Source organism: Macaca thibetana, chromosome 15, assembly GCF_024542745.1.
Source record: "Macaca thibetana thibetana isolate TM-01 chromosome 15, ASM2454274v1, whole genome shotgun sequence".
Taxonomy (NCBI): Eukaryota; Metazoa; Chordata; class Mammalia; order Primates; family Cercopithecidae; genus Macaca; species Macaca thibetana.
Window position 1 is genome coordinate 9,580,025 of NC_065592.1, and position 26,063 is coordinate 9,606,087.

The 26,063-nt window shown below is 52.6% G+C and overlaps 3 protein-coding genes across 8 annotated transcripts in view; 1 reads left to right on the forward strand and 2 right to left on the reverse strand.

Moving 5' to 3' along the window:
* Positions 1-26,063, forward strand: part of SPOUT1 (SPOUT domain containing methyltransferase 1) — a 256,133-nt gene that overhangs the window by 139,057 nt on the left and 91,013 nt on the right. The window lies entirely within an intron of this gene.
* Positions 593-20,764, reverse strand: PHYHD1 (phytanoyl-CoA dioxygenase domain containing 1). 6 transcript variants are annotated; one of them, XM_050760270.1, is made up of 12 exons: positions 20,657-20,764; positions 20,344-20,417; positions 15,236-15,394; positions 9,683-9,758; positions 9,482-9,529; positions 7,353-7,408; positions 7,211-7,273; positions 6,077-6,098; positions 2,129-2,257; positions 1,911-2,027; positions 1,058-1,184; positions 593-963 (listed from the first exon to the last, which is right to left on the reverse strand). In XM_050760270.1, the coding sequence occupies exons 2-12, from the start codon at positions 20,374-20,376 to the stop codon at positions 918-920; spliced, it is 876 nt and encodes a 291-aa protein (XP_050616227.1). In that variant the 5' UTR covers positions 20,377-20,417; positions 20,657-20,764; the 3' UTR covers positions 593-917. The 6 variants fall into 6 exon arrangements, with proteins under 6 accessions (XP_050616227.1, XP_050616226.1, XP_050616228.1 ...); XM_050760269.1 differs by lacking the exon at positions 6,077-6,098 and having other exon boundaries at positions 20,344-20,413; XM_050760271.1 differs by lacking the exon at positions 7,211-7,273.
* The window catches only part of LRRC8A (leucine rich repeat containing 8 VRAC subunit A), a 39,483-nt gene continuing 37,102 nt past the window's right edge, over positions 23,683-26,063 (reverse strand). The window contains exon 4 of the mRNA XM_050759872.1: positions 23,683-25,639. Within this exon, the coding sequence (XP_050615829.1) occupies positions 25,364-25,639 (276 nt within the window). The 3' untranslated portion in view covers positions 23,683-25,363. The remainder of the gene's footprint in view (positions 25,640-26,063) is intronic.

Genomic DNA, 26,063 nt, shown 5'->3' on the forward strand with positions numbered 1-26,063 from the left:
CAGGTCATTTACCCCCTCCTTGGCTCAGCGTCTTCTTCTGTAAGTACAGATGATAATGGCACTTACCTCTCCTAGTGAGGATTCCATGAGATAAAGCCTGTGAAGGTCTCAGCACAGAGCGGGGCACACAGTGAGTGCCCACTAAATGTTACTTATTAAAATCATGCAAGCCACGCCAAACAGGGCTGGGGTACCTGGGATGCATTTTAGCATCTTGTCTGGAAAGCAATTTTTTTTTTTTTGAGATGGAGTTTCGCTCTTGTTGCCCAGGCTGGAGTGCAGTGGCGTGATCTCGGCTCACCGCAACCTCCGCCTCCCGGGTTCAAGCTATTCTCCTGCCTCAGCCTCCCCCCGAGTAGCTAGGTTTACAGGCATGCGCCACCACGCCTGGCTAATTTTTTGTATTTTTTGTAGAGACAGGGTTTCTCTGTGTTGGTCAAACTGATCTCAAACTCCCGACCTCAGGTGATCCGCCCGCCTCGGCCTCCCAAAGTGCTGGGATTACAGGCGTGAGCCACTGCACCCGGCCTGGAAAGCAGTTTTCTTGTCTGGAAAGCAATGCTGCTTGGGAAAGAAGGCTCAGTCAGGAAGCTGCATTCTGAAGTCATTTTTATTCAGTAACTAACACCATAATAACCAGAGTTCCATCTGAGAGGAGAGGAAAGTGAGAAGGGGCCAGAACCCTTTAATGGCTGAGAAGCCTCCTCAAGGCTATGTTGGGGCAGTAGGGAGGCAGACAGATGAAGATTTTAGGGAAGCTCCTGACCCAGCCCAGGCTGCTGCCCACAGGGCAGGAGGAAAGCCCAGGAGGGGAGACAAGACCTCCCTGTTGCAACCAAGAGGCTGAGCAAGACGCTGGTGTCTGCAGCCCACAGCTTCACCCAGGAGGGGCCAGGGCTCCTGCCCTGTGAAAGCCTTTAGGTGTACAGTGGGGGAAAGGGCAGTTCAGCTGTTGGCTGGAGCCTGCAGAAGATAGAGGAGATAACCTTGAGGTGCAGGGTCACTGCTCCCAGCCTCCAGGGGACTGTCGGGCACACACACCCACCCTGTCACCTACCAGTTCTCTGGGCTCCAGGTGGTACCAGAGGCCTCCATGAGGTGGAAAGTGTAGGCCTGGCGCGAGTGATCGGAGAGGTTCTGCTTGCTCTTGTGCACCACTTCTCCATGGATGAGGACCAGGGCCCCTGGCAGAGACACAAGCAGGTCAGGAACCCACCAGCGCCACATCCTCCATCCCCAGGGCAGGAAGGGACACGGGCCCTCCTCCCTCCAGCCGTTTTGTGGCCCCCATCCATCCCCATTCCCTTCCCTGAAAGCTCATGCACCTGCAGCCTCCCACAGGGTCGGAAGCTAAGCTGCTGAGATTCCAGTTCCTCTAGGATCGAGTCCCCTCTGCTGTGGACTGTGGCCTTGGCAAGCCTTAGGAAGGGCCTGCCCTCCAGAGGTCTTTGCAGGATCAGGCAGAAGCCCTCTGCACTGTGCCAGTCCACTGGGACCTCTCCGGTGATGCTGAGTTACACATTGGTTTTCCCTTTTCGTAAGAGAAAGGACCCGCCCAACAGCCGACATTGGTTGAGCAGTGGCCATGCACTAGGCAGACTCTGTATCCACATATTTATCATCTCACTGACTTCCCACTTCACGTTTGGGGACATTCAGGCTCAGGGAGTCAGTCATTTGCCCAGAGAAACAGCCTATAAGTAGCCGAGTGTGGATTCTAGCGTGATCTGGGTCAGCTTGCAGGAAAACATGCTGCTTCCTGACTTCCCAGCCCCCATCCAGCCCTCCTCTTTCTGTGACTTCACTGCCCTCAGATGACCCCGAGGGCAACCTCTTGGATGTCGGGTAGTCGAGCAGGCACAGACTGATGGACTCAGCCCCCTGCCTCTCTGCCCTCTGCATCTGCCTACCTCTCTGCACTGGGGTGGCCACAAAGAGGCTGTTATCCCGGGCTGGCTCTGACCCGAGGAAGCTGGTGCCAGGCACTGAGCCAACAGGGGCCCGGACCATCCTTCTTGACACGCCACCTGCAGGCCAAGATAGAGAGCCTTAAACTCCTTCTTTCTCGGGGTCCCTCTCTCTAGCGGGTGGGGAGTCCGAAGTGGGTAGAAGAGACAGGGTTCCTCACTGGTGTGGGAGCCAGGGATGAACCAGAGACAGCCGTTCTCCAGCGTGGCGTCCTCCACTGCGATCCATACGCCCAGCACCCGGCCCAGGGGCTCCGTGTACAGGAAGGAGGCGTCCTGATGAGGGGAGACTACAGCAGGTCCACAGGGAGTGAGAAGCCCATCCTTTTGCCTGGTCCCACCTCACCTTGGCCTCATTACCCCCTCCTCAGTCCTCTGGGTGCTCTTCAGGGCCAGCCTTCCCACGATTGGTCAGAATCTCATCACTTCCTGGCCCAGGACTCTAAGGCAAAGCGATTTCGCCTCTCAAAGCTTCAACTTCCTAAACTGTAAAGTGGCTCCAACAACAACCAACCTCACAGGGTGCTGGAGGATTTTATGAGATGATGTATGAAAAGTGCTTAGGGCCCAACCATGTAACTGCTTGATATAAAGTAGCGCTATTGTTTAATTCCAGTGAGATAACTCAAGCCACCCTTCTTAACCAGGGACAAGTGGCCCCCAGCCACCAGATGGTTCACCCAGTGGCATAAGTTTGGGAAGCTGGAGCTTAGCGCGGTGGCTCACACCTATAATCTCAGCACTTTGGGAGGCCGAGGCGGTTGGATCACCTGAGGTCAGCAATTTAAGACCAGCCTGGCCAACATGGTGAAACCCTGTCTCTACTAAAAATACAAAAATTAGCCGGGTGTGGTGGGGGGCACCTATAATCCCAGCTACTTGGGAGGCTGGGACAGGAGAATTGCTTGAACTCGGGAGGCAGAACTTTCAGTGAGCCAAGATTGTGCCACTGCACTCCAGTCTGGGTGACAGAGAGAGACTCCCTCTCAAAAAAAAAAAAAAAAAGATTGGGAAGTTGGGTGCAAAGCGGGGAGATGCTATGATCAGGCATCCACATTTCTTTATTATTATTATTTTTTTGAGACAGAGTCTGGCTCTGTCGCCTAGGCTGGAGTGCAGTGGCGTGATCTTGGCTCACTGCAACCTCCACCTCCAGGATTCAAGCGATCCTCCTGCCTCAGCCTCCCGAGTAGCTGGGATTACAGGCATGCACCACCACGCCCGGCTAATTTTCGTATTTTTAGTAGAGATAGGGTTTCACCATGTTGGCCAGGCTGGTCTTGAACTCCTGACCTTAGGTGATCTCCCCACTCAGCCTCCCAAAGTGCTGGGATTACAAGTGTGAACCACCGCTCCTGGCCAGCATCCAAGTTTTTAAAAACCTCCCCCAATGATGCTGGGGCACAGTTAGGATGCGGAACCACCAAACAAAGGAACGTGCTCCTCAACAACAGAATAAACAGGCTCCTGTCTCACCTCCTTCCTTCCCGGGCAACTGCGTGTTTTCTGAACACCAAACTTTAAGACAGACCTCCAAAGGAACGTTTGAAATGGAAGGGGCTTTGAAACATTTGGGAGAGGAATGGTGGAAGGAACTGGGAGAGCTGGACTCAGGCAGAGAAGGCTAAGGGTGGGGATGGTCATCCCTTTGGGGAACTGCATACAGGCTGAATGGTGGAAGAAGGGGGTGGTCACAAGGAGGCCAACGTGGGCTCGTGCAAGGAAGGAAAGGGCTTCCTGAGACGGGGTGAGCTCCCTGTCACCAGAGGTATTTGAACAGAAGTGGATAATCACCTACCAGGGAGGCTGTAAAGGGTGACTGCATGGGGTAGGGTGTGGAACTAGATCAGCAATTTTCCTGGAGTCCTCCTCCAGGAAACTTGTTAGAAACACAGATTCCAGGGCTGGGCGTGGTGGCTCATCCCTGTAATCCTAGCACTTTGGGAGGCTGAGGCAGGTGGATCACCTGAGGTCAGGAGTTCGAGACCAGCCTGGCCAACATGGTGGAACCCCCGTCTCTACTAAAAATACAAAAAATTAGCTGGGCGTGGTGGTGGACACCTGTAATCCCAGCTACTTGAGAGGCTGAGGCAGGAGAATCACTTGAACCAGAAAGGCGGAGGTTGTAGTGAGCCAAGATTGTGCCATTGCATTCTAGCTTGGGTGACAAGAATGAAAATCTGTCTCAAAAAAAAAAAAAAAAAAGGGCCGGGCGCGGTGGCTCAAGCCTGTAATCCCAGCACTTTGGGAGGCCGAGGCGGGCAGATCACGAGCTCAGGAGATCGAGACCATCCTGGCTAACATGGTGAAACCCCATCTCTACTAAAAAAATACAAAAAACTTGGCCGGGCGCAGTGGCTCAAGCCTGTAATGCCAGCACTTTGGGAGGCCGAGACAGGCGGATCACAAGGTCAGGAGTTCGAGACCATCCTGGCGAACACGGTGAAACCCCGTCTCTACTAAAAAATACAAAAAACTAGCCGGGCGAGGTGGCGGGCGCCTGTAGTCCTGGCTACTCGGGAGGCTGAGGCAGGAGAATGGCATAAAAACCCGGGAGGCAGAGCTTGCAGTGAGCTGAGATCCGGCCACTGCACTCCAGCCTGGGCGACACAGCGAGACTCCGTCTCAAAAAAAAAAAAAAAAAAAGAAAAATACAAAAAACTAGCCAGGCGGCCGGGCGCGGTGGCTCAAGCCTGTAATCCCAGCACTTTGGGAGGCCGAGACGGGCGGATCACGAGGTCAGGAGATCGAGACCATCCTGGCTAATACGATGAAACCCCGTCTCTACTAAAAATACAAAAAACTAGCCGGGCGAGGTGGCGGGCGCCTGTGGTCCCAGCTACTCGGGAGGCTGAGGCAGGAGAATGGCGGGAACCCGGGAGGCGGAGCTTGCAGTGAGCTGAGGTCCGGCCACTGCACTCCAGCCGGGCGACAGAGCAAGACTCCGTCTCAAAAAAAAAAAAAAAAAAAAAAAAAAAACTAGCCAGGCAAGGTGGCGGGCGCCTGTAGTCCCAGCTACTCGGGAGGCTGAGGCAGGAGAATGGCGTGAACCCGGGAGGTGGAGCTTGCAGTGAGCTGAGATCCGGCCACTGCACTCCAGCCCGGGTGACAGAGCGAGACTCTGTCTCAAAAAAAAAAAAAAAAAAAAAAAAAAAAAAATGAATTCCAGGCCCATGCAGCCCTACTGGCTCAAGATCTCAGCGACTAGCCCAGGAATCTGTTTTTTTGTTTGTTTATTTTGGTTTGGTGTTTTTGTTTGTTTGTTTTTGAGACAGAGTCTTACTCTGTCGTCCAGGCTGGAGTGCAGTGGTGTGATCTCGGCTCACTGCAACCTCCGCCTCTGGGTTGAAGCGATTCTCCTGCCTCAGCCTCCTGAGTAGCTAGGACTGCAGGTGTGCGCTACTATACCCACCTACTTTTTCTATTTTTAGTAGAGATGGGGTTTCAACATGTTGGCCAGGCTGGTCTCGAATTCCTGACCTCAGGTGATCGGCCCACCTCTGCCTCCCAAAGTGCTGGGATTACAGGCATGAGCTACCACGCCTGGCCTAGGAAATCTGTATTTTTTTTTTTTTTTTTTTTGAGACAGAGTCTCGCTCTGTCGCCCAGGCTAGAGTGCAGTGGCCGGATCTCAGCTCACTGCAAGCTCCGCCTCCCAGGTTCACGCCATTCTCCTGCCTCAGCCTCCCGAGTAGCTGGGACTACAGGCGCCCGCCACCTTGCCCGGCTAGTTTTTTGTATTTTTTTTAGTAGAGACGGGGTTTCACCGGGTTAGCCAGGATGGTCTCAATCTCCTGACCTCCTGATCCGCCCGTCTCGGCCTCCCAAAGTGCTGGGATTACAGGCTTGAGCCACCGCGCCCGGCCGGAAATCTGTATTTTTAACTAGCTGGGGTTGGTGGCAGGTTCAGGATCCACTATGCCAAAGACACAAGGTTTCCCTCCCAATCCGCTTTCAGAGGAAGGAATGGAAGCCGGTTCCTCCTCTCCGGCCCAGGCTCCTACAGCAGACAGGAGCAAGGCATTCCCTCCTTCTAAAGATCTGAGAACCACCACGGTCTTAGATATCCCACCCATGGCCTTTTCAGGGGCCCATAGCTCTCAGCTCACCTTCACCGCCAAAGTGAGGTTGCTGCAAGAGAGAGGAAAAGCCTGATGAGGACAGAGGAGAGCAGAGAGGAGCTGGGTTTGCTCTGAGAGTCGCAAGATGCTGCTGCCCTGGCCACAGGCATTTTCCTCTCAGAATTCCACCTCAACACCCAGCTACTGAGCAGCTACCGTGTGCCAGCCCCAGGAGGGATGCAAAAAGAAAATCCCCCCTGCCCAACGAGCTCCTAGCATGTGCAAGCACACACATGCCTAACAAGATCACAAAGCAGAGCAGGGCAAGGACTGGAGGGAGAGGCTAGGACACAGGCCAGCAGTTGAGCCTTCCAGCCCCAGAGTCAGACGGGTCCTTCTTTTCTCAGGTGTTCTGGAAGGCTTCTTAAAGGTGGTGGCACTGAGCTGAGCCTTGAAAGCTGGGAGCACAACATTTCAATTGCCAAAGAAGGGAGGAGGGAGGTCGAGGGAGGCCTGGGGATGACCCTCCCTCCTACCACCAAATTTTTTTTTTGTCTTTTTTTTTTCTTCCTTTTTGTGGAGAACGGGGTCTTGCTATATTGCCCAGGCAGATCTCGAACTCCTGGGCTCAAGCTATCCTCCCACCTCTGCCTCCCTGAGAGATGGGATTACAGGGGTGAGCCACCACGCCCCGCCAAATTTTTTTTTTTTTTTTGAGATGGAGCCTTGCTCTGTCACCCAGGCTGGAGTGCATTGGCGTGATCTCCACTCACTGTAACCTCCACCTCCTGGGTTCAAGCAATTCTCCTGCCTCAGCCTCCCGAGTAGCTGGGACTACAGGTGTGTGCCACCATGCCTGGCTAATTTTTGTATTTTTAGTAGAGATGGGGTTTCTCCATGTTGGCCAGGCTAATCTCGAACTCCTGACTTCAAGTGATCTGCCCGCTTCAGCCTCCCAAAGTGCTGGGATTACAAGCATGAGCCACCACGCCCAGCCCCTACCACCAAATTTTAACAGCATCAACTAAGTTCCAGGTGCTTTAGCCAGAGGAGACCGATTTTCCATGTTCTCCCACCAACATAATAATTCCAGCAACTTTTGGCCCATTGTACAGAAGGGCTTGGTATGAGCAGTCTGCCCATTTTACAGATGGTAAACTGAGGCCAGGACAAGGAGCTCACCTTAAAGATGTACATGCTCTGCACCACCACGGGCATCTGGAGGCCCAGACTTCTGGCCAAGGTCTGGAGGGGGGCAAAGGTCATGCTGCCAGCCTGCCACACATGGCCCAGCCTCCTGGCCCTCACCCCTACCTCTGCTCACCTGCACCTTGGGGGAGTGCGTGATGCTCTTGAAGACAGGGTCGTGGGCGTGCAGAGCTGCGGGACAGAAGGAGGCTGTCAGCGCCATCTCAGGCCCACGTGTCCCTCCACACCCAGCTCTGGGCACCCACACTCAGGCTCACTTTGACATTCTCACCTATTTTGTATGCATTAACCCTTCTGCCTGTTTATAACCGAGTAATGGGCTCCACGGGAGCCTTTGCCCCACCCAGGCCCTATGCCACCCATGCCCTTATTCTTGACCTTCTGGGAAGCTGGGAAGCTCAGTCCAACCCCTCACAGATGACTAAGGGCTCCTTGGCGCCAATCACGTGCAGCAATCTCAGTGCCACCATTTGCTCTGTGTGACCTCGGGTAACCATTTCTCTCCTGCGAGCCTCAGTTTCCTCTTCTGTCAAATGAGGATTAGAAGCACCTGGGAGGCAGGGCTGCTGTGGGACTCAATGGGCTAATGAATGGGCAGGGACAGCCCAGGGCCTGGCATGGGATAGTCCCTCATTGTCATAAACATAAGATTGAATGCATTTAATGCCACTGAGCTACGTACTTTTTTTTTTTTTTTTTTTTTGAGATGGAGTCTCGCTCTGTCACCCAGGTTGGAGTGCAGTGGTACAATCTCAGCTCACGGCAACCCTCACCTCCTGGATTCAAGCAATTCTCCTGCCTCTGCCTCCTAAGCAGCTGGGACTACAGGCGTGCGCCACCATTCCCAGCTAATTATTGTATTTTTAGTAGAGATGGGGTTTCACTATATTGGCCAGGCTGGTCTCAAACTCCTGACCTTGCGATCCCCCTGCCTTGGCCTCCCAAAGTGCTGGGATTACAGACGTGAGCCACCGTGCCCGACCGAGTTACGTACTTTAAAGGGGTTATCATGGTATGGTAAATCTTACATGTATTTTACCACAACTTGTCTACAAGCCTACCATGATATAACTTCAGGTTTAACAATAAGCTTTCCAGTATAGTAGCTTATGCCTATAATTCCAGCATTTTGGGAGGCCAAGGCAGGAGGACCACTTGGGCCTCGACTAGCCTAGGCAACATAACGAGACCTCATCTCAATTTTATTTTACAAAATAAATAAGCATTCTACAACACAAATTATAATGTATGATCCTAAAGAAAGAAAATGAGGGTTTTCTTACTTGACTTTGGGGTGTCAGAATAGGGACCCTGTCAGCAGGTCAGATGCCCCTTAGGGTGGCTCCAGGGAGCACTGGACCCAGGAGCTCCCCCAGGCCAGGCAGTAGAGAGTGGAAGAGCCTGCACATGCCCATCTGTTGGGGGGAATCAGGTGACCCCCTATCCCCAGTGCTGTGGCAGCAGTGTCATGATTAGCAGAGGGGCTGAAGACCAGAGGGGAGCCTGCAGCCACAAATGCCATTCACCCGACCACTAACTTACTATGGGCTTTATTTTTTTTTTTTTTTTTTTTTTTTTGAGACAGAGTTTTACTCTTGTTGCCCAGGCTAGAGTGCAATGGTGCGATATCGGCTCACTGCAACCTCCACCTCCTGGGTTCAAGCTATTTTCCCGCCTCAGCCTCCCGAGTAGCTGGGATTAGAGGCATGTGCCACCATGTTCGGCTAATTTTGTATTTTTAGTAGAGATGGGGTTTCTCCATGTTGGTCAGGCTGGTTTTGAACTCCCGACCTCAGGTTATCTGCCCACCTTGGCCTCCCAAAGTGCTGGGATTACAGGCGTGAGCCACCAAGCCCAGCCACTATGGGCTTTCATTAAGGCTCCTAAATTCTTCAGGCTTCAGTTTCCCCATTCTTTTTTTTTTTTTTTTTTTGAACAGGGTCTCACTGTCTCTGTCACCCAGTCAAGCTGGAGTGCAATGGCACAATCTTGGCTCACTGCAACATCTGCCTCCCCAGTTCAAGCGATTCTCCTGCCTCAGCCTCCTAAGTAGCTGGGACTACAGGTGTGCGCCACTACAGTCACCTAATTTTTTCTATGTTGGCCAGGCTGGTCTTGAACGCCTGACCTCAAGTGATCCACCTGCCTCGACTTCTCAAAGTATGTGTTAGGATTACAAGTGTGAGCCACCACTCCCAGCCAGTTCCCCCATCTTCTTTCCTGCACCCCCAAGCCCCTGCTCACCGTGGCCAATTTTGTTGACGGATTTCTCCGGAGGGACCAGGAAATTTCCTGTGGCACAAAGAACAGATAAAGGCAGAGAACTGGTGTCTAGCCTTCCATGGGCAGCTGGCCTCAGCACTCTTCCATCCCTGGGAGCAGATCCCCGAGTCCAGCCTACCCTCACCATGGCTCCTGCCCAGCTCTAGGGCCCCAGCTCCAAACCTTTCTCGTCAAAAACGCCTTTCTCAAAGAAGAATCGAATCTTGTCACCACTGCTCAAGAAATAGTCTGTGCTGCCCTGTGGAAAGGGGACATCAGAGGATTGAGATAGCATCTCAGGGTCAGAGCTGGGCCTGGCAAAGAGGGAGGTGGATTCAGAAACTTCCTACCGCCACAGGGTTACAGACCGCCTGGGGGCTTCTCAAACTTGTCCACTACGGCACAGACAGTGAGCCGGAACTTCAAGTGCCTGGAAGCACACCCCAAAGATGCAAACACGGAATTTCTTGGGAACCTCACTATACTGTGATTCAGAACATGGATGCTAGAGTGGTACAGGGCTGGTTCCCTGGTAGCCTTGGGCCCCTGGTTTTATGTCACCAAGACTTGATTTTCTCATCTGTAAAAAAGGAATAATAATGGCCGGGCTTAAGGACTCACACCTGTAATCCCACCACTTTGGGAGGCTTAGGCGGCAGATCACTTGAGGCCAGGAGTTCCGAGACCAGCCTGGCCAACATGGTGAAACTTAGTCTCTCCTAAAAATATGAAAATTAGCTGGGCGTGGTGGGCACCTGTAGTCCCAGGTACTCAGGAGGCTGAGGCAGGAGAATCGCTTGAACCTGGGAGGCAGAGGTTGCAGTGAGCCGAGATTGCACTACGGCACTCCAGCCTGGGCGACAGAGTGAAACTCTGTCTCAAAAAAAGCAGAAGGCGGCCGGGCGCGGTGGCTCAAGCCTGTAATCCCAGCACTTTGGGAGGCCGAGACGGGCGGATCACGAGGTCGGGAGATCGAGACCATCCTGGTTAACACGGTGAAACCCCGTCTCTACTAAAAAATACAAAAAACTAGCTGGGCGAGGTGGCGGGCGCCTGTAGTCCCAACTACTCGGGAGGCTGAGGCAGGAGAATGGCGTGAACCTGGGAGGCGGAGCTTGCAGTGAGCTGAGATCCGGCCACTGCACTCCAGCCTGGGTGACAGCGCGAGACTCCGTCTCAAAAAAAAAAAAAAAAAAAAAAAAGCAGAAGGCTGGGCTCAGTGGCTCACACCTGTAATCCCAGTACTTTGGGAGGCCGAGGCGGACGGATCACGAGGTCAGGAGATCGAGACCATCCTGGTTAACACCGATGAAACCCCGTCTCTACTAAAAAAAATACAAAAAATTAGCCGGGCACAGTGGCAGGCACCTGTAGTCCCAGCTACTTGGCAGGCTGAGGCAGGAGAATGGCGTGAACCTAGGAGGCAGAGCTTGCAGTGAGCCGAGATCAGGCCACTGCACTCCAGCCTGGGCAACAGAGCAAGACTCTGTCTCAAAAAAAAAAAAAAAAAAAAAGGTAATAATAATACAGCTGACCAGGTGTGGTGGCTCACGCCTGTAATTCCAGTACTTTGGGAGGCTGAGGCGGGCGGATCATCTGAGGTCAGGGGTTCAAGACCAGCCTGACCTACGTGGAGAAACCCTGTATCTACTAAAAATACAAAATTAGCTGGGCATGGTGGCTCATGCCTGTAATCCCAGCTACTCGGGAGGCTGAGGTAGGAGAATCGCTTGAACCTGGGAGGCGGAAGTTGCGGTGAGCCGAGATCGCACCATTGCACTCCACCCTGGGCAACGAGAACAAAATTCCGTCTCAGGAAAAAATAAAAATAAAAATACAAAAAATTAGCCGGGTGTGGTGGCAGGCACCTGTAATCTCAGCTACTCGGGAGGCTGAGGCAGGAGAATCGCTTGAACCCGGGAGGTGGAGGTTGCAGTGAGCTGAGATCGCACCATTGCACTCCAGCCCAGGTGACAGCGTGAGACTCCATCTCAAAAAAATTTTTTAAAGTAAATAATAAGGCCGGGCGCGGTGGCTCAAGCCTGTAATCCCAGCACTTTGGGAGGCTGAGACGGGCGGATCACGAGGTCAGGAGATCGAGACCATCCTGGCTAACCCCGTGAAACCCCGTCTCTACTAAAAAAATACAAAAAACTAGCCGGGCAAGGTGGCGGGCGCCTGTAGTCCCAGCTACTCGGGAGGCTGAGGCAGGAGAATGGCGTGAACCTGGGAGGCGGAGCTTGCAGTGAGCTGAGATCCGGCCACTGCACTCCAGCCTGGGCGACAGAGCGAGACTCCGTCTCAAAAAAAAAAAAAAAAAAAGTAAATAATAGGCTGGGCACGGTGGCTCAAGCCTGTAATCCCAGCACTTTGGGAGGCTAAGACGGGTGGATCACGAGGTCAGGAGATCGAGACCATCCTGGCTAACCCGGTGAAACCCCGTCTCTACTAAAAAATACAAAAAACTAGCCAGGTGAGGTGGTGGGCGCCTGTAGTCCCAGCTACTCGGGAGGCTGAGGCAGGAGAATGGCGTGAACCAGGGAGGCGGAGCTTGCAGTGAGCTGAGATCCGGCCACTGCACTCCAGCCTGGGCGACAGAGCGAGACTCCGTCTCAAAAAAAAAAAAAAAAAAAAAAAAAAAAAAAGAGAGAGACAGGGTTTTACCATGTTGCCCAGGCTGGTCTCAAACTCCTGAGCTCAAGCGATTTGCCCGCTGCCTTGGCCTCACAAAGTGCTGGGATTATAGGCTTGAGCCACCATGCCTGGACAGTAAAAATATTACAGGTAATGATGCTAAGCATATGTCAACGATTTTACTGAATTCGTTATTTCACAAGGGAACCAGTAAGATGTTACAATTGGTTCAAAGGATAATTCCAAGAATTACACACACGTATGTAGATACTAAGGAATACTGAAACAAATTTTTTTTTTTTTTTTTGAGATAGAATCTTGCTCTGTCACCCGAGCTGGAGTGAATGGCACGATCTCAGCTCACTGTAACCTCTCCCTCCAGGGTTCAGGCAATTCTCCTGCCTCAGCCATCCAAGTAGCTGGGACCACCGGCGCCTACCACCACGCCCAGTTAATTTTTGTATTTTTGGTAGAGACCGGGTTTCATCATGTTCCCTAGGCTAGTCTCGAACTCTTGACCTCCAACAATCTGCCTGTCTCAGCCTCCCAAAGTGCTGGGATTACAGGTGTAAGCCACCATTCCCGGCCCTTGAAATGAATTTAGAGATAGATGCAAACTGTTCTTTTTTTTTTTTTTTTTTTTTTTTTTTGAGACAGGGTCTCTATCACCCACCCAGACTGGAGTGCAGTGGCATGATCATAGCTCACTGCAGCCTCAACCTCCTGGCCCCAAGTGATCCTTCGGCCTCAGCCTCCCATGTAGCTGGGACCACAGGCATATACCACCATGCTCAGCTAATTTTTAAAAACTTTTTTGTAGGCCGGGCGCGGTGGCTCAAGCCTGTAATCCCAGCACTTTGGGAGGCCGAGACGGGCGGATCACGAGGTCAGGAGATCGAGACCATCCTGGCTGACACGGTGAAACCCCGTCTCTACTAAAAAATACAAAAAAACTAGCCGGGCGAGGTGGAGGGCGCCTGTAGTCCCAGCTACTCGGGAGGCTGAGGCAGGAGAATGGCGTGAACCTGGGAGGCGGAGCTTGCAGTGAGCCAAGATCACTCCACTGCACTCCAGCCTGGGCGGCAGAGCGAGACTCTGTCTCAAAAAAAAAAATAAATAAATAAATAAAAATTAAAAAAAAAAAACTTTTTTGTAGAGACAGGGTCTCACTTTGTTGACCTGGCTGGTTTCGAACTCCTGGGCTCATGCAATCCTCCCTCCTTCGCCTCCCAAAGTGCTGGGATTACAGGCATGAGCCACAATACCCAGCTGCCCAACTGTTCTATCCGCAGGGCAATAATTGCATTCCCCAGGACCCAGTTCACGGTAACGTGACTGGAACAGAGTGGCACTGATCCCCCTACTTGGACAAGTATCATGTGCATTATTATCAGTTTTATCCAACTTACAGTGTTGTAAAATAGCTCAGACAAGGAAAGCTGGAGGTAACCCAAGAGAATGAGACAGGACGCCCACTGATCTTTTTTTTTCTCACAATATCAAGAGTGAATATTGAGGATGTTACTGAGTGCTAGGTACCATGCCCATCTCTTTTCTTTGCATCTATTTTAAAGCAAGATATATCAGCATTTTTTTTTTTTTTTTTTGAGACAGGAGTCTTGCTCTGTTGCCCAGGTTGGAGTGCAGTGACATGATCTCAGCCCACCGCAACCTCTGCTTCCTGGGTTCAAGCGATTCTCCTAAGTAGCTGGGATTACAGGCACTCACCACCAGGCCTGGCTAATTTTTATGTTTTTAGTAGAAACAGCGTTTCACCATGTTGCCCAGGCTGGTCTCAAACTCCTGACCTCAGGTGATCCGCCTGCCTCAGCCTCCCAAAGTGCTGGGATTACAGGCGTGAGTCACTGTGCCCAGCCAATATATCAACTTTATTCTCATGTTCTTCCCACCCCATAACCCGTTAGTCTCTGAAGGCAGTTTGGAGGGCACAGGATTTGGCCCTTCTTACTCCTGGGAACCCTTGAGTGACCTGCCTGTCTCTGGCTGCAGGACCTGTCTCTGCTTCCCCCAATATCCCCCCGAAAGGAAGGTAGCCGTGCAGCAATGAGACCAGCTTTTTGGAGGAAACTGTCATTCCTTAACCAGTTCTTTCTCCTTCTCAAGACCCCTTTCTCCCCATTCCCTGGGATGGCTTCCGGATGTTGTAGTTCTGCTTATGCCCACCAGATGGCAGGTGCTCCTCAGCGTGAGTGCCAGGATCCCGCCTGGCCCAGGCCCAAGCAGGCTCATAATAAACTCCAAGTAGGAAGGGTCAAGAGAACCGTGTGGGAGACCCCAGAGTCTTCAATTTACCCATTGCAAACTGTACTGGGCCCTATCATGTGACCTATTCGGTCACTGGGGGGAGAAAATCTGAGTTCCTAGTCTCATGGGGGATAACAGTTACATAGGTGGGGGTCATCCAGACCACTGGGCTCATTCCAGGCGGCTGGCCACAAAGTGGCCTTTGGTGGCTGGAGAACAGGAAGTAAACCTAAGCCGGGAACAGCAGGGACTTGGTATCAGACAGATCTGGGTTGAAATCCTGACTCTGTCCACTACTAACTGTGTGGCTTGGGGCAAGTGATCTGAACCTCATTTTCCCCACCTGTCTAATAGGATAATAGCCTGTAATCTCAGCACTTTGGGAGACCGAGGTGGGTGGATCACCTGAGGTCGGAAGTTCGAGACCAGCCTGACCAACATGATGAAACCCTGTCTCTAGTAAAAATACAAAAATTAGCCAGGCCTGGTGGCACATGCCTGTAATCCCAGCTACTCAGGAGGCTGAGGCAGGAGAATCACTTGAACCCAGGAGTTGGGGAGGTTGCAGTGAGCTGAGATCGCGCTACTGAACTCCAGCCTGGGCAACAGAGTGAGACTCTGTTTTAAAAAAAAGAAAAAAAAAAAAAAAAAAAAAGGACTATAAAGCCTACTTGATAACATAACTTCCCAGTGAGAAGTGAGGGAAAGGTGTGTAACAAGGGGCTTGGCCTGACACCTCGGAGCCTTCGGATTCTCCCTTCTACGCTGCTGCTCTGGCCGGGGACCAAGCCCTCCCTCAAAGGCCACATCCCACCCTCTAGTGCCCCAGACACATGCCTGGGCTCGAAGCTGCTCCTCTTCCTGGGTGGAGAATTCTGTGCGGCAGTGGAGAGGAACATCCATTTCAGCCACTATCTCGCCAATCCTCTGTTGCATGGCCGCACACTCTTCTGCAGATAAGAATCCTTCCAGCACCAGGAATCCATCCTGTTGGAACTGCAGGCAGGATTGAGACTCAGGCTTCCCCAGTCTGCAAATGCTCCTGTCTGTCCCTTCCCTCAACCCTGTAGCTGTGTGAAGGTGGGACCAGGTATCCTGTTTGCTGCCCTGTCCCCAACCCCAGGCATGGAGTCTGGCACCCAGCAAAGAGCAGTCAATATTGGCTGCTTGAATGAAAGAAAAAGTAGTTAGGCCGGGTGCAGTGACTCATCCTATAATCCCAGCACTTTGGGAGGCTGAGGTGGGCAATAACTTGCGGTCAGGAGTTCAAGACCATCCTGGCCAACATGGTGAAACCTCATCTCTACTAAAAATACAAAAATCAGCTGGGCATGGTGGTGCATGCCTGTAGTCCCAGCTACTTGGGAGGCTGAGGCAGGAGAATCACTTGAACCCAGGAGGCGGAGGTTGCAGTGAGCTGAGATCACACCACTGCACTCCAACCTGAGCAACCGATGAGACTCCATCTCAAAAAAAAAAAAAAAAAAAAAAAAGAAAGAAAGAAAGAAAAAGGAGGCTGGGCATGGCGGCTCATGCCTGTAATCCCAGCACTTTGGGAGGCCAAGGCAGGTGGATCACCTGAGGTCGGGAGTTCCAGACCAGCCTGACCAACATGGTGAAACCCCGTCTCTGCTAAAAAATACAAAAACTTGGCCAGGTGTGATGGCATGTGCCTGTAATCCCAACTCCTCGGAAGGCTGAGGCAGGAGAATAGCTTGAACCCAGGAGGTGGAGGTTGCAGTGAGCCAAGATCATGCCATTGTATTCCAGCCTGGTCAACAAGAGTGAAACTCCATCTCAAAAAAAGAGAAAAGAAAAGAAAAGAGAGGAGAAGAGGAGAAGCCCTTGACTTTGGGAGGAACATAAGGAATTGGGAATGGATAGGGCAGAGTGAGGGGAGGGGTGGAAGAGGAGGTGGGAGAGTGGCAGGGGCTGGGCCAGGCTGGGAGCTGGGTTCCATCTTGAGCGCAGTAGTAGCCATGGAGGGGAAGCAGATGACTTCTTCTGATTTGCTTCTGGTCCTGCTATTCTGAGGCTCTTGAGAGAGATAAGGAGAGAACGAATATCTGCACATTTGCCTGCAGAGCGTTACCAAGTTTTAGCCCCAACAGGGACACTGAAAGTCATCTACTGCAGGGACGGTGGCTCACGCCTATAATCCCAATAGTTTGGGAGGCCAAGGTAGGTGGATCGCTTGAGGTCAGGAGTTGGAGACCAGCCTGGCCAGCATGGTGAAACCCTGTCTCTACTAAAAATACAGAAATTAGCCAGGTGTGGTGGTGGGCGCCTGTAATCCCAGCTACTCGGGAGGCTGAGGCAGGAGAATCATTTGAACCCAGCAAGCAGAGGTTGCAGTGAGCCGAGATCATGCCACTGCACTCTAGCCTGGAAGACCAAGCAAGACTTCATCTCAAAAAAAAAAAGAAAAGAAAAAAGAAAAAAGGAAAAGAAAAGAAAGTCGGCCGGGCGCGGTGGCTCAAGCCTGTAATCCCAGCACTTTGGGAGGCCAAGACGGGCGGATCACGAGGTCAGGAGATCGAGACCATCCTGGCTAATATGGTGAAACCCCGTCTCTACTAAAAAATACAAAAAACTAGCCGGGCGAGGTGGTGGGCGCCTGTAGTCCCAGCTACTCGGGAGGCTGAGGCAGGAGAATGGCGTAAACCCGGGAGGCGGAGCTTGCAGTGAGCTGAGATCCGGCCACTGCACTCCAGCCTGGGCGACAAAGCGAGACTCCGTCTCAAAAAAAAAAAAAAAAAAAAAGAAAAGAAAAGAAAAGAAAGTCACCTACTGCACAAACCCACAAAGAGGCTAGTTTCCAGTTAAGGACACCCCTTCCCCTACCATGGGATCCCAGTTCTGGTTTCCACACACCATTCATGACCACCCAGCATGGGCCCCTCAGCTTTGCATGTTAGGAATTAATCACATCGGTATCAAGCTGAAAAGTGCCTCCTTGGGAATTGGGCCAACCAACGGCAACCTGTGCAGCATACCCTTGATCCAGTAAATACACAAATACACTGCTAGGAATTCTTTTTTTCCTTTCTTTTCTTTTCTTTTTTCTTTTTTTTTGAGACGGAGTCTCACTCTTGTTGCCCAGGCTGAAATGCAATGGCATGATCTCAGCTCATTACAACCTCTACCTCTCAGGGTTAAGCGATTCTCCTGCCTCAGCCTCCTGAGTAGTTGGGATTATAGGCATGTGCCACCACGCCTGGCTAATTTTTGTATTTTTAGTAGAGACGAGGTTTCACCATGTTGGCCAGGCTGGTCTGGTCTCAAACTCCTGACCTCAGGTGATCCACCCACCTCGGACTCCCAAAATGCTGGGATTACAGGCATGAGCTACCATGCCCAGCCCTTTTCTTTCGGGTTTTTTATTTTATTTTTTAAGAGACAGGGTATCTCTCTGTCACCCAGGCTGGAGAGCAATGATGTGATCACAGCTCATTGCAGCCTTGAACTTCTTGGGCTCAAGCAATCCTCCTACCTCAGTCTCCCGAGTAGCTGGAACTACACGTGCACACCACGACGCCTGGCTAATTTTATTTTATTTATTTTATTTTTATTTTATTTCATTTTTGAGACACAGTCTTGCTCTGTTGACCAGGCTGGAGTGCAGCAGCATGATCTCAGCTCACTGCAAACTCTGCCTCCCGAGTTCAAGTGATTCTCCAGCCTCAGACTTCCGAGTAGCTGGGATTACAGGCGTGTGCCACCATGCCTGGCTAAATTTTTGTATTTTTAGTAAACATAGGGTTCTGCCATGTTGGCCAGGCTGGTCTCCAACTCCTGAGCTCAGGTGATTCACCTGCCTAGGCCTCCCAAAGTGCTGGGATTACAGGCGTGAGCCACCGCACCTGGTGAATTTTTTTTTTTTTTTTTTTTTTAGAGAAGGGGTCTTGCTATATTGCCCAAGCTGGTCTTGAACTCCTGGGCACAAGCGATCCTCCCACCTTGGCATCACAAAGTGGACTGGGATTACAGACGTGAGCCACAGCTAGGAATTGTTTTAGCAAGATTATGCAATAGGGGATCAAAGATATACATATACATATGGGGATATTCGCTGAGCTTCGTTTAATGACAGCACTAAGTGGGGAGTAATCTAAATGCTCAGTGCAAGGGGATTAGTTCAGCAAAGTATAGTTTATCTATCTGGAACACAATATAGCTGATAAAAATAATGTAGAAACATATTTCCTCTCAAAGACTGGCTATAAATTATTATCTGGTCATTGTGAGAACTTGACCAAGTAAGTACCCTCCTTTCTCTGGCCCTCAGGCTACCAAATGTGGATAGCAGTACAGCCTCCTTTATTGAACGTGGCAGGCTGGGCATGGTGGCTCACACCTTGTTGTCCCAGCACTTTGGAAGGACAAAGCAGGAGGATCGCTTTAGCCCAGGAGTTCTGGACCAGCCTGGGCAACAAAGTGAGACCCCATCTCTACAAAAATAAAAATAGGACTGGGCACAGTGACTCATGCCTGTAATCCCAGCACTTTGGGAGGCCGAGGCAGGTGGATCACTTGAGGTCAGGAGTTCAAGACCAGCCTGGCCAACATGGTGAAATCCCATCTGTAGTAAAAATACAAAATTAGCCGGATGTGGTGGCACATGCCTGTAATCCCAGCTTTGGGAGGCTAAGGCAGGAGAATCGTCTGAATCTAGGAGGCAGAGGTTGTGGTGAGCTGAGATTGTGCCGTTGCACTCCAGCCTGGGCAAAAAGAGCAAAACTCCATCTCAAAAAAAACCAAAAAACAAAAACCAGAGGGCCGGGCGTGGTGGCTCACGCCTGTAATCCCAGCACTTTGGGAGGCCGAGACGGGCGGATCACGAGGTCAGGAGATCGAGACCATCCTGGCTAACACGGTGAAACCCCGTTTCTACTAAAAAATACAAAAAAAAAACTAGCCGGGCGAGGTGGCGGGCGCCTGTAGTCCCAGCTACTCCGGAGGCTGAGGCAGGAGAATGGCGTGAACCCGGGAGGCGGAGCTTGCAGTGAGCTGAGATCCGGCCACCGCACTCCAGCCTGGGTGACAGAGCGAGACTCCGTCTCAAAAAAAAAAAAAAAAAAAACAAAAACCAGAGCTGGGCACCCACCCAAAAAAAACTTGTTCAGCACTTGATTTGTGGTAGCTGTTATAACAGACTTTGAAGCAAAGATTCTAGAGATGTATACGAAAATATTAAGTCTCAGCGTAAGAATGTATGAATGATTATTATTATTATTAATTTTGAGACAGAGTTTCGCTCTTTTTGCCCAGGCTGGAGTGCAATGGCGCGATCTCAGCTCACCGCAACCTCTGCCTCCCGGGTTCAAGCGATTCTCCTGCCTCAGCCTCCGAAGTAGCTGGGATTACAGGCATGCGCCACCACCCCGGCTAATTTTGTATTTTTAGTAGAGACGGGGTTTCTCCATATTGGTCAGGCTGGTCTTGAACTCCCGACCTCAGGTGATCCACCTGCCTCGGACTCCCAAAATGTTGGAATTACAGGCGTGAGCCACCGCGCCCGGCGAGTGATTTTTTAAAAGGCTGTGCCACACTAAGTCCCACGAGGTAGCCTTTTGTGATTGGAGGAACATGGGCCCTCCTGGGTCCCTCGCAGGCCCCGCCCCCTCCTGGGCGCTGCGCCCCACAGCGTTGCTGACGCTGCCCAGGGCCGAACTAGTGGTTTCCGAGGGTTTACTCTCGTTTTTGGTCAAACACACACGTCCCCACCCACCCCACCCTGGGTCCTGTGATCTAGACACCCCGGGCTGTGTGTGAAGAAGTCAGGAGGGGTTGTGGTTGGGAACCCGCTCCTCTGGGCTTCACTTTCCTCCTCGGTAAAATGGGGCAGGGGGTGGGTTGGGCACCGGGACTACTGAAGGTCCGGCAGGGACCGCCGCCCCCCGCCCCCGCCATGACCCTCCCGGTCCCCACTTGCAGGCTCCTACCTTCTGGAGCTGTGAGGGGCTCAGGCAGGCCATGGAGACGCCAGGGCACTGGGCAGCTTCTAGGTGCCGCCTCCCTCCGGGTGGGGAGGACAAAGTTTAGGAGCCTGGGAGGACTTAACCCTTCCCTACCCGGAGAAAACCCGGTCCCACCACCCAGCTCTCCTCCCCCAGACACAGCCAGATCAGCCTGTGACCTCCAGGCCAATCTCCCCCGCCTCCACAGCTAATCCAGGATTTGCCCTTTCCCATCTCCAAGGATTTTATCTGCTCCCTCTGGGTTTCTTTCTGGAAACCACCCCCTACCACTGCTTACCAGGTGCCGGGAAGCTATGCTCTGAGAGGGTCAGGCCAAGCAGCTGGGCTAAGTCCCAGTCCAGGCACCGCCATTCCCTGTGACTCTGAGGAACGCCTGCCTCTCTCTTTTTTTTTACAGGCGTGAGCCACCGCGCCCGGCATGGTAGCACGTGCCTGTAGTCCCAGCTACTTGGGAGGCTGAGGCAGGAGAATTGCTTGAACCCGGGAGGTGGAGGTTGCAGTGAGCCGAGATCATGCCACTGCACTCACTCCAGCCTGGGTGACAGAGTGAGACTCTGTCTCAAAAGAAAAAAAAAAACAAAAAAAAAAACAAAAAGAGAGAACAACACCTGCATGCCACCCTTCTCAGCTTGCCCTGCTCAGCAGCTGGCAGGGCCACTCGCTGACTCTGAAAAACCGGCCACTGCCTTCCTCAAAATGATGCCTTCTGAACAGCGAAGGGACAAAGTGTTTCAGGAGTGTGCATGGGGACACTGCTCAGCCCTCAAGAGCCTTGGCCTCAAGTCAAGTCGTGTTTGCTGAGCCACTGCTCCAGGAGCTGCTGCTTGGTCCAGGCCATCCAGGGGGCAGCGGGGAGCAGTAAGTGCAGCTCGGGCTCCCGGTTCAGAGGGGTTAGGCTGGGTGAGGGGCAGGCAGACGACAGAATCACGAGGTTCACTAGAGACAGGATGTGTTCCCAGCTGTCCTCAATCCTTCTGATGCAACTGCCCAACAAAGACAGATGCCTACCATGTGCCAAGAACACTGAGGTCCCCTCGGGCTGGGCCAGCCATTCCCCTGGGAGCCCCCACAGAAGGCTTGTAGTAGAGGCTCAGTGAAGCAGACTGTGTTTGCGTTCCAGATGTTCAGGCCTTACTTTCCCAGTCTGTAATTTGGGGCTAGCAGAAGGATCCCGTGAGCAGTAAATAAGATGAATGCTTCGCGACTGATAAAGAGCTTGGCACCGGGCCTGGAACTGAGTGCCTACCAACTGGTGAACAAGTTGTTCACCAAATGTTAGCAGGGGCTGTTCTGGGTGGAATGTAATTTAAACAATTTTTTTGAGCTTCCGAAATTGCTGTTACAATCAGAGGGAAGACCACCACCGTGGTTTTAGGCAGAGTGGAGAGCCCTGGGTGGGTGGGGGAGGAGGACGGAAGAGGCCCAGCCTCCCACTAACTTCATTCTGCTCAACTTTGGGAAGTGGGTGGGCGGTGTTTCTACATGGTGGTTTTTTCCAAATGTAAACCAGCTCCAGATCAAACTCTCCTGCTCCAGGCGCTGGACAGCCTCAAGGCCAGGGTGGGGGCGGGAGTGGGGACAGGGGGTGGTGGGAAGGGTACCAAACAGGGGGAAGGACCTCCACCATGGAAACAGAAAAGGCCTCAGCAGGGGAGTCACAGTCCAGCTGCTCAGCCTGTCGGCCCATGGCAGGGGGAGAAGAGGGAGGGAATCTTGGCTCAGGCCTGAGTTCACCTGGAGGGGTCAGAGTCCCTGTGGAGAGAGGAGGGACAGACTCTGGCCAGTTGTAGAGGTCCCCAAGCAGCCACCCAGGCCTCATCACTAAGGTCAAAGTCGGATATGATGGCTTTTCTTCCTCACCTGAAGTCTCCTGCCGCAGGGCGCCCACGTTGGCCCACCACAAGAATCCTTGGTCTGGGTGGAATACATGGCCATTTATTGGGTACTAGGAGCCAGGTCCTCCACTAAAAACCCCATCTACCTACACAATCACCATTGTTCCTTGAACAGTCCTGCAAGTGTGCCATTACCTTCCTGATTTTACAAATGAGAAAACTGAAGCCCCACAGCAAACACGGCAGAACTGGGATCTGGAAGCAGCTGTCTCAGCCTCTGCCCTTTACCCCAGTGCCTCCCAAAGGCCCCCAAAGGGGCTGGGAGCTGAGGCAGGCCTCCCCAAGGTGACCCTCAGCCCCACCTCTGTAGAACACTTGGGACTCACTGTTGGAATTGCAAGGGACCTCTAAGAGCAGAGTGGAAATTCCCATTGTCCACATGGGGATACGGAGGCCACTGGAGAAGGGATGTGCCTAGCCTCATGCACATCCTGTTCCACGAAGCTGGGACAAAGGCCCAGGACTACTGGTTGCCATCCCAGTGCCCTCCTCTCCCATCCCCACCCATCAAAACTCATGAGGGGCCAAGCACGGTGGCTCATGCCTATAATCCCAGCACTTTAGGAGGCTGAGGTGGGTGAATCTCTTGAGCTCAGGGGTTCGAGACCAACCTGGCATTGTGGCAAAACCCCGTCCCTACGAAAAATACAAAAATGAGCCAGCATGGCCAGGCGCGGTGGCTCACATGTGTATCCCAGAACTTTGGGAGGCTGAGGCGGGTGGATCACAAGGCTAGGAGATCGAGACCAGCTTGGCCAACATGGTGAAACCCCATTTCTACTAAAAATACAAAAATTAGCCAGGCGTGGTGGCAGGCGCCTGTAGTCCCAGCTACTTTTGAGGCTGGGGCAGGAGAATCGCTTGAACCCGGGAGGCGAAGGTTGCAGTGAGCTGCAATCGAGTCACTGCACTCCAGCCTGGGTGACAGAGCAAGACTCTGTTTCAAAAAAAAAAAAAAAGCCAGCATGCCCCTGTGGTCCCAGCTACTTGGGAGGCTGAGGTGAGAAGATCACCTGAGCCTGGAGAGGTTGAGGCTGCAGTGAGCCATAATCACGCCACTATATTCCAGCAGTGCACTCTACGTGACAGAATGAGACCCTATCAAAAAAGAGAAAAAAACCAACCAACAGAAAAATCCCTCATGAGTGCCCAACTAGAGGTGAGCAGGATGACAGAGAACGTGTTGGCCATGGGATCCCCAGCCCGGGCCACAGCCTGTTACCTAACAGGTGCTCCGTCCAGCTTACAACCTCCAGTAACTGCCTCCAAAGGCACAGAGTCTCATGGGGCAGAGAGATGAGCAGAGTTAACTCTCCTGTGGGTGCCAAGCAAGGTTCCACACGGCCCAGCAGGCTTCAGAGAAGGGAGGGAAGAGGCCTCCCATGACACGAAGACCTCCAAAGGCCACTTTCTGTTATAGATTTATTTGATACTGTGACCGAGTCTCCAAGTTCAGACCCACATGTAACGGATTGCTTCATGGCTGTCAGAGGCTAGTGTGCATTATTTCTGAGGATTATATCCAATGACACGACGCAGAAAACACAAATGGACGGACAGACGGATGGACATAATCATTAAGACAAGAGACGCTAAAACGTGCCTTAGTGTCCACGTGATTGATCTAAGGCGGGGACCCTTCTAAGGTGGGGACCCGAGTGACTGATCTAAAGCAGGGTGGCTTCCAGCCACTAGGCGCTGACTGGGCTGTGTGCACTCCAGGCACCGGGGAAGGAACTGGCTTGGAACCAAAGCCTGCCCTCCCAGGGGCGACCTCCCCATTCCCGGCCAGTCTCTAAATGTCTGCTCTTCATGAAGGACCAGGTGGCGACAGGGCTGATGGAAGCAGCGAGGCCAGCGGTGGCACTGGGCACACCCATGCCGCAGGAGGTGGGGAAACAGAGTCTGGGCAAAGTGGCTCCTTTTGGCTCCTTAACACTGTGCGTGGAGAGGCCGGGCAGGCGCGAGGAGGAGAGGTGGGAATGGAGCACCGTTCATCCGGGGATTAGCCAACCCGAGTCTCCTCCCTCCTTGGCAGCTCCAGAACATTCCCTTTGGCCGACAGCCACAGAAATGAGTGCCTGCCAAGACACATGGAGGAGAAAGAAAACAAGACACCAAAAAAACCAAAAAACAAACAAAAAAACCTCCCTGCCCCAGAAACAAATAGAACTCCTGGGCCAAGGTCACACCAGATCAGGAAGACAGCCTGCACCCTGCACCCAGGGAAACGAAACACAGTTCAACGTCTGGCTGCTTTGCTCAAGGGAAACTGCCACCCCACCCTGAGACTCCAACTCACTGGCCGTTAGTGTCTTCTTTTTTTTTTTTTTTTTTTAAGTGTTTTTTTCTTTTTAATACCCAAACCATCCATTTTCAAAGCTTTTTTTTAAAAAAAGTTTCCTGATTAAAAAAAAAAAAAAAAAAAAAAAAAAACTAAAACTGCCACAAAAACTGAAGAGGCAAGCTCCAGGCCTGGCCTTTCCAGCTGGAGGCCTGCTCTCCCGTGGACCGCACTGCAGAGCCCAGCCCGGCACCGCTGGGTGACCGTCCCATGGCTGGTTCACCCCAGACCACTCTGCTCAAGTCCGGGTGGGCATTAAATGCCCGGCGGCATCACTAAATAAGGACAAGGGAAAAAGGCAGCCCACCCTTCCTTGAACACCTTCCATCTGGGCTGAACTTTCTTGGGAATGTATAAGTTATCTGGATGAAGGAGGTGGGAGATGGAGAAAAATAAATACCAAGAACTAAAGTGAGAGTCCCAGGACCTCTGGTGGCAGCTCAGCCCCTGGGGCACAGCTGGCCTCCAGAGAGGAGACCCTGATTATCCAAATACTGCGCTCTTGAGACTTGCTCTCCTTGACAAGCGCTTGCCCTGTGGGGGCGTGAGTCTCAGAGGGAGAAAAGGGGCCAGCCCCGCAGATACTGTCCTCTCGCTCTGGCCCGACTCACAAGCGGCCCCAGGCTCCCGCCTGGCCACGAGGCTGGCCTGGCTGTCCAGGAGTTCTGGGAGAAGCTGGGCCTGGCCCTCTGGGCCTGAGGACTGGCCAGTGGTCCCGCTGCTTGCTGTGCTGGGCCGGCCTCGCTCAGGCCTGCTCCTTGTCAGCCCTCCAGAGCCGCTCCTTCACCTCGGGCGGCAGCGTGTTGAACAGGTCCTCCTCCACCACCAAGCCGCTGCGCTTGAGCAGTGGGCACTCGCCCAGCTCCACGGGCAGGCACTCCAGCCTGTTGCCTCGCAGCTCGATCTGCGTCAGGTTGGTCAGCTCGCCCACCCTTGAGGGCAGTGACTGCAGCACGTTGTTGCCCAGGTGCAGGGCCCGTAGCTTCCGGCACTGGAAGAGCTCTGGAGGGAGCGTCTCGATCTGGAGGGAAAAGAGCAGGGGTGAGAGTGAGGTGGGTGTGGCTCGGACGGGGCCTCTGGGCTTCCCTTCCTTCTCTCCCCCAGATCTCAGCATCTTTTCTGATCCCCAGGCCCTTTGCACCAGCACAATCTGGGCCAAACTCTGGCCAACATGTGCCTGTGTGCCAGGTCTCAGCTCTTCCTCACTTCCTCTAGGAAGCCTTCCTCTAGCAGTCACTTCCTCCAGGAAGCCTTCCCTGATCTCCTGGGTCTCATGGGCCCTGTGTCCCCACTTGCAGTGCTTATCCTTCCATCTGTTACCCCCTAGATGTGGGCTCTAAGGATGAGACCTGCCTGCCTCAATCCCCACTGTCTTCCAGCACCTGGCCCTGGGAAGTATATCACATTGGCCAGCTGCTCCCACCTCCGTCCCAGGGCTCACCAGG

Bases quoted from the DNA above. Each gene is read 5' to 3' on its own strand.
- PHYHD1 (XM_050760269.1), bottom strand. From the start codon at position 20,376: ATGGCCTGCCTGAGCCCCTCACAGCTCCAGAAG. The intron at 2,028-2,128 runs GTGAGGAACCCT...CTTGGCCTGCAG, and splicing joins CATCCCTGGCTCCCACACCA to GTGGCGTGTCAAGAAGGATG. The intron at 964-1,057 runs GTAGGTGACAGG...TATCTTCTGCAG, and splicing joins ACCTGGAGCCCAGAGAACTG to GCTCCAGCCAACAGCTGAAC.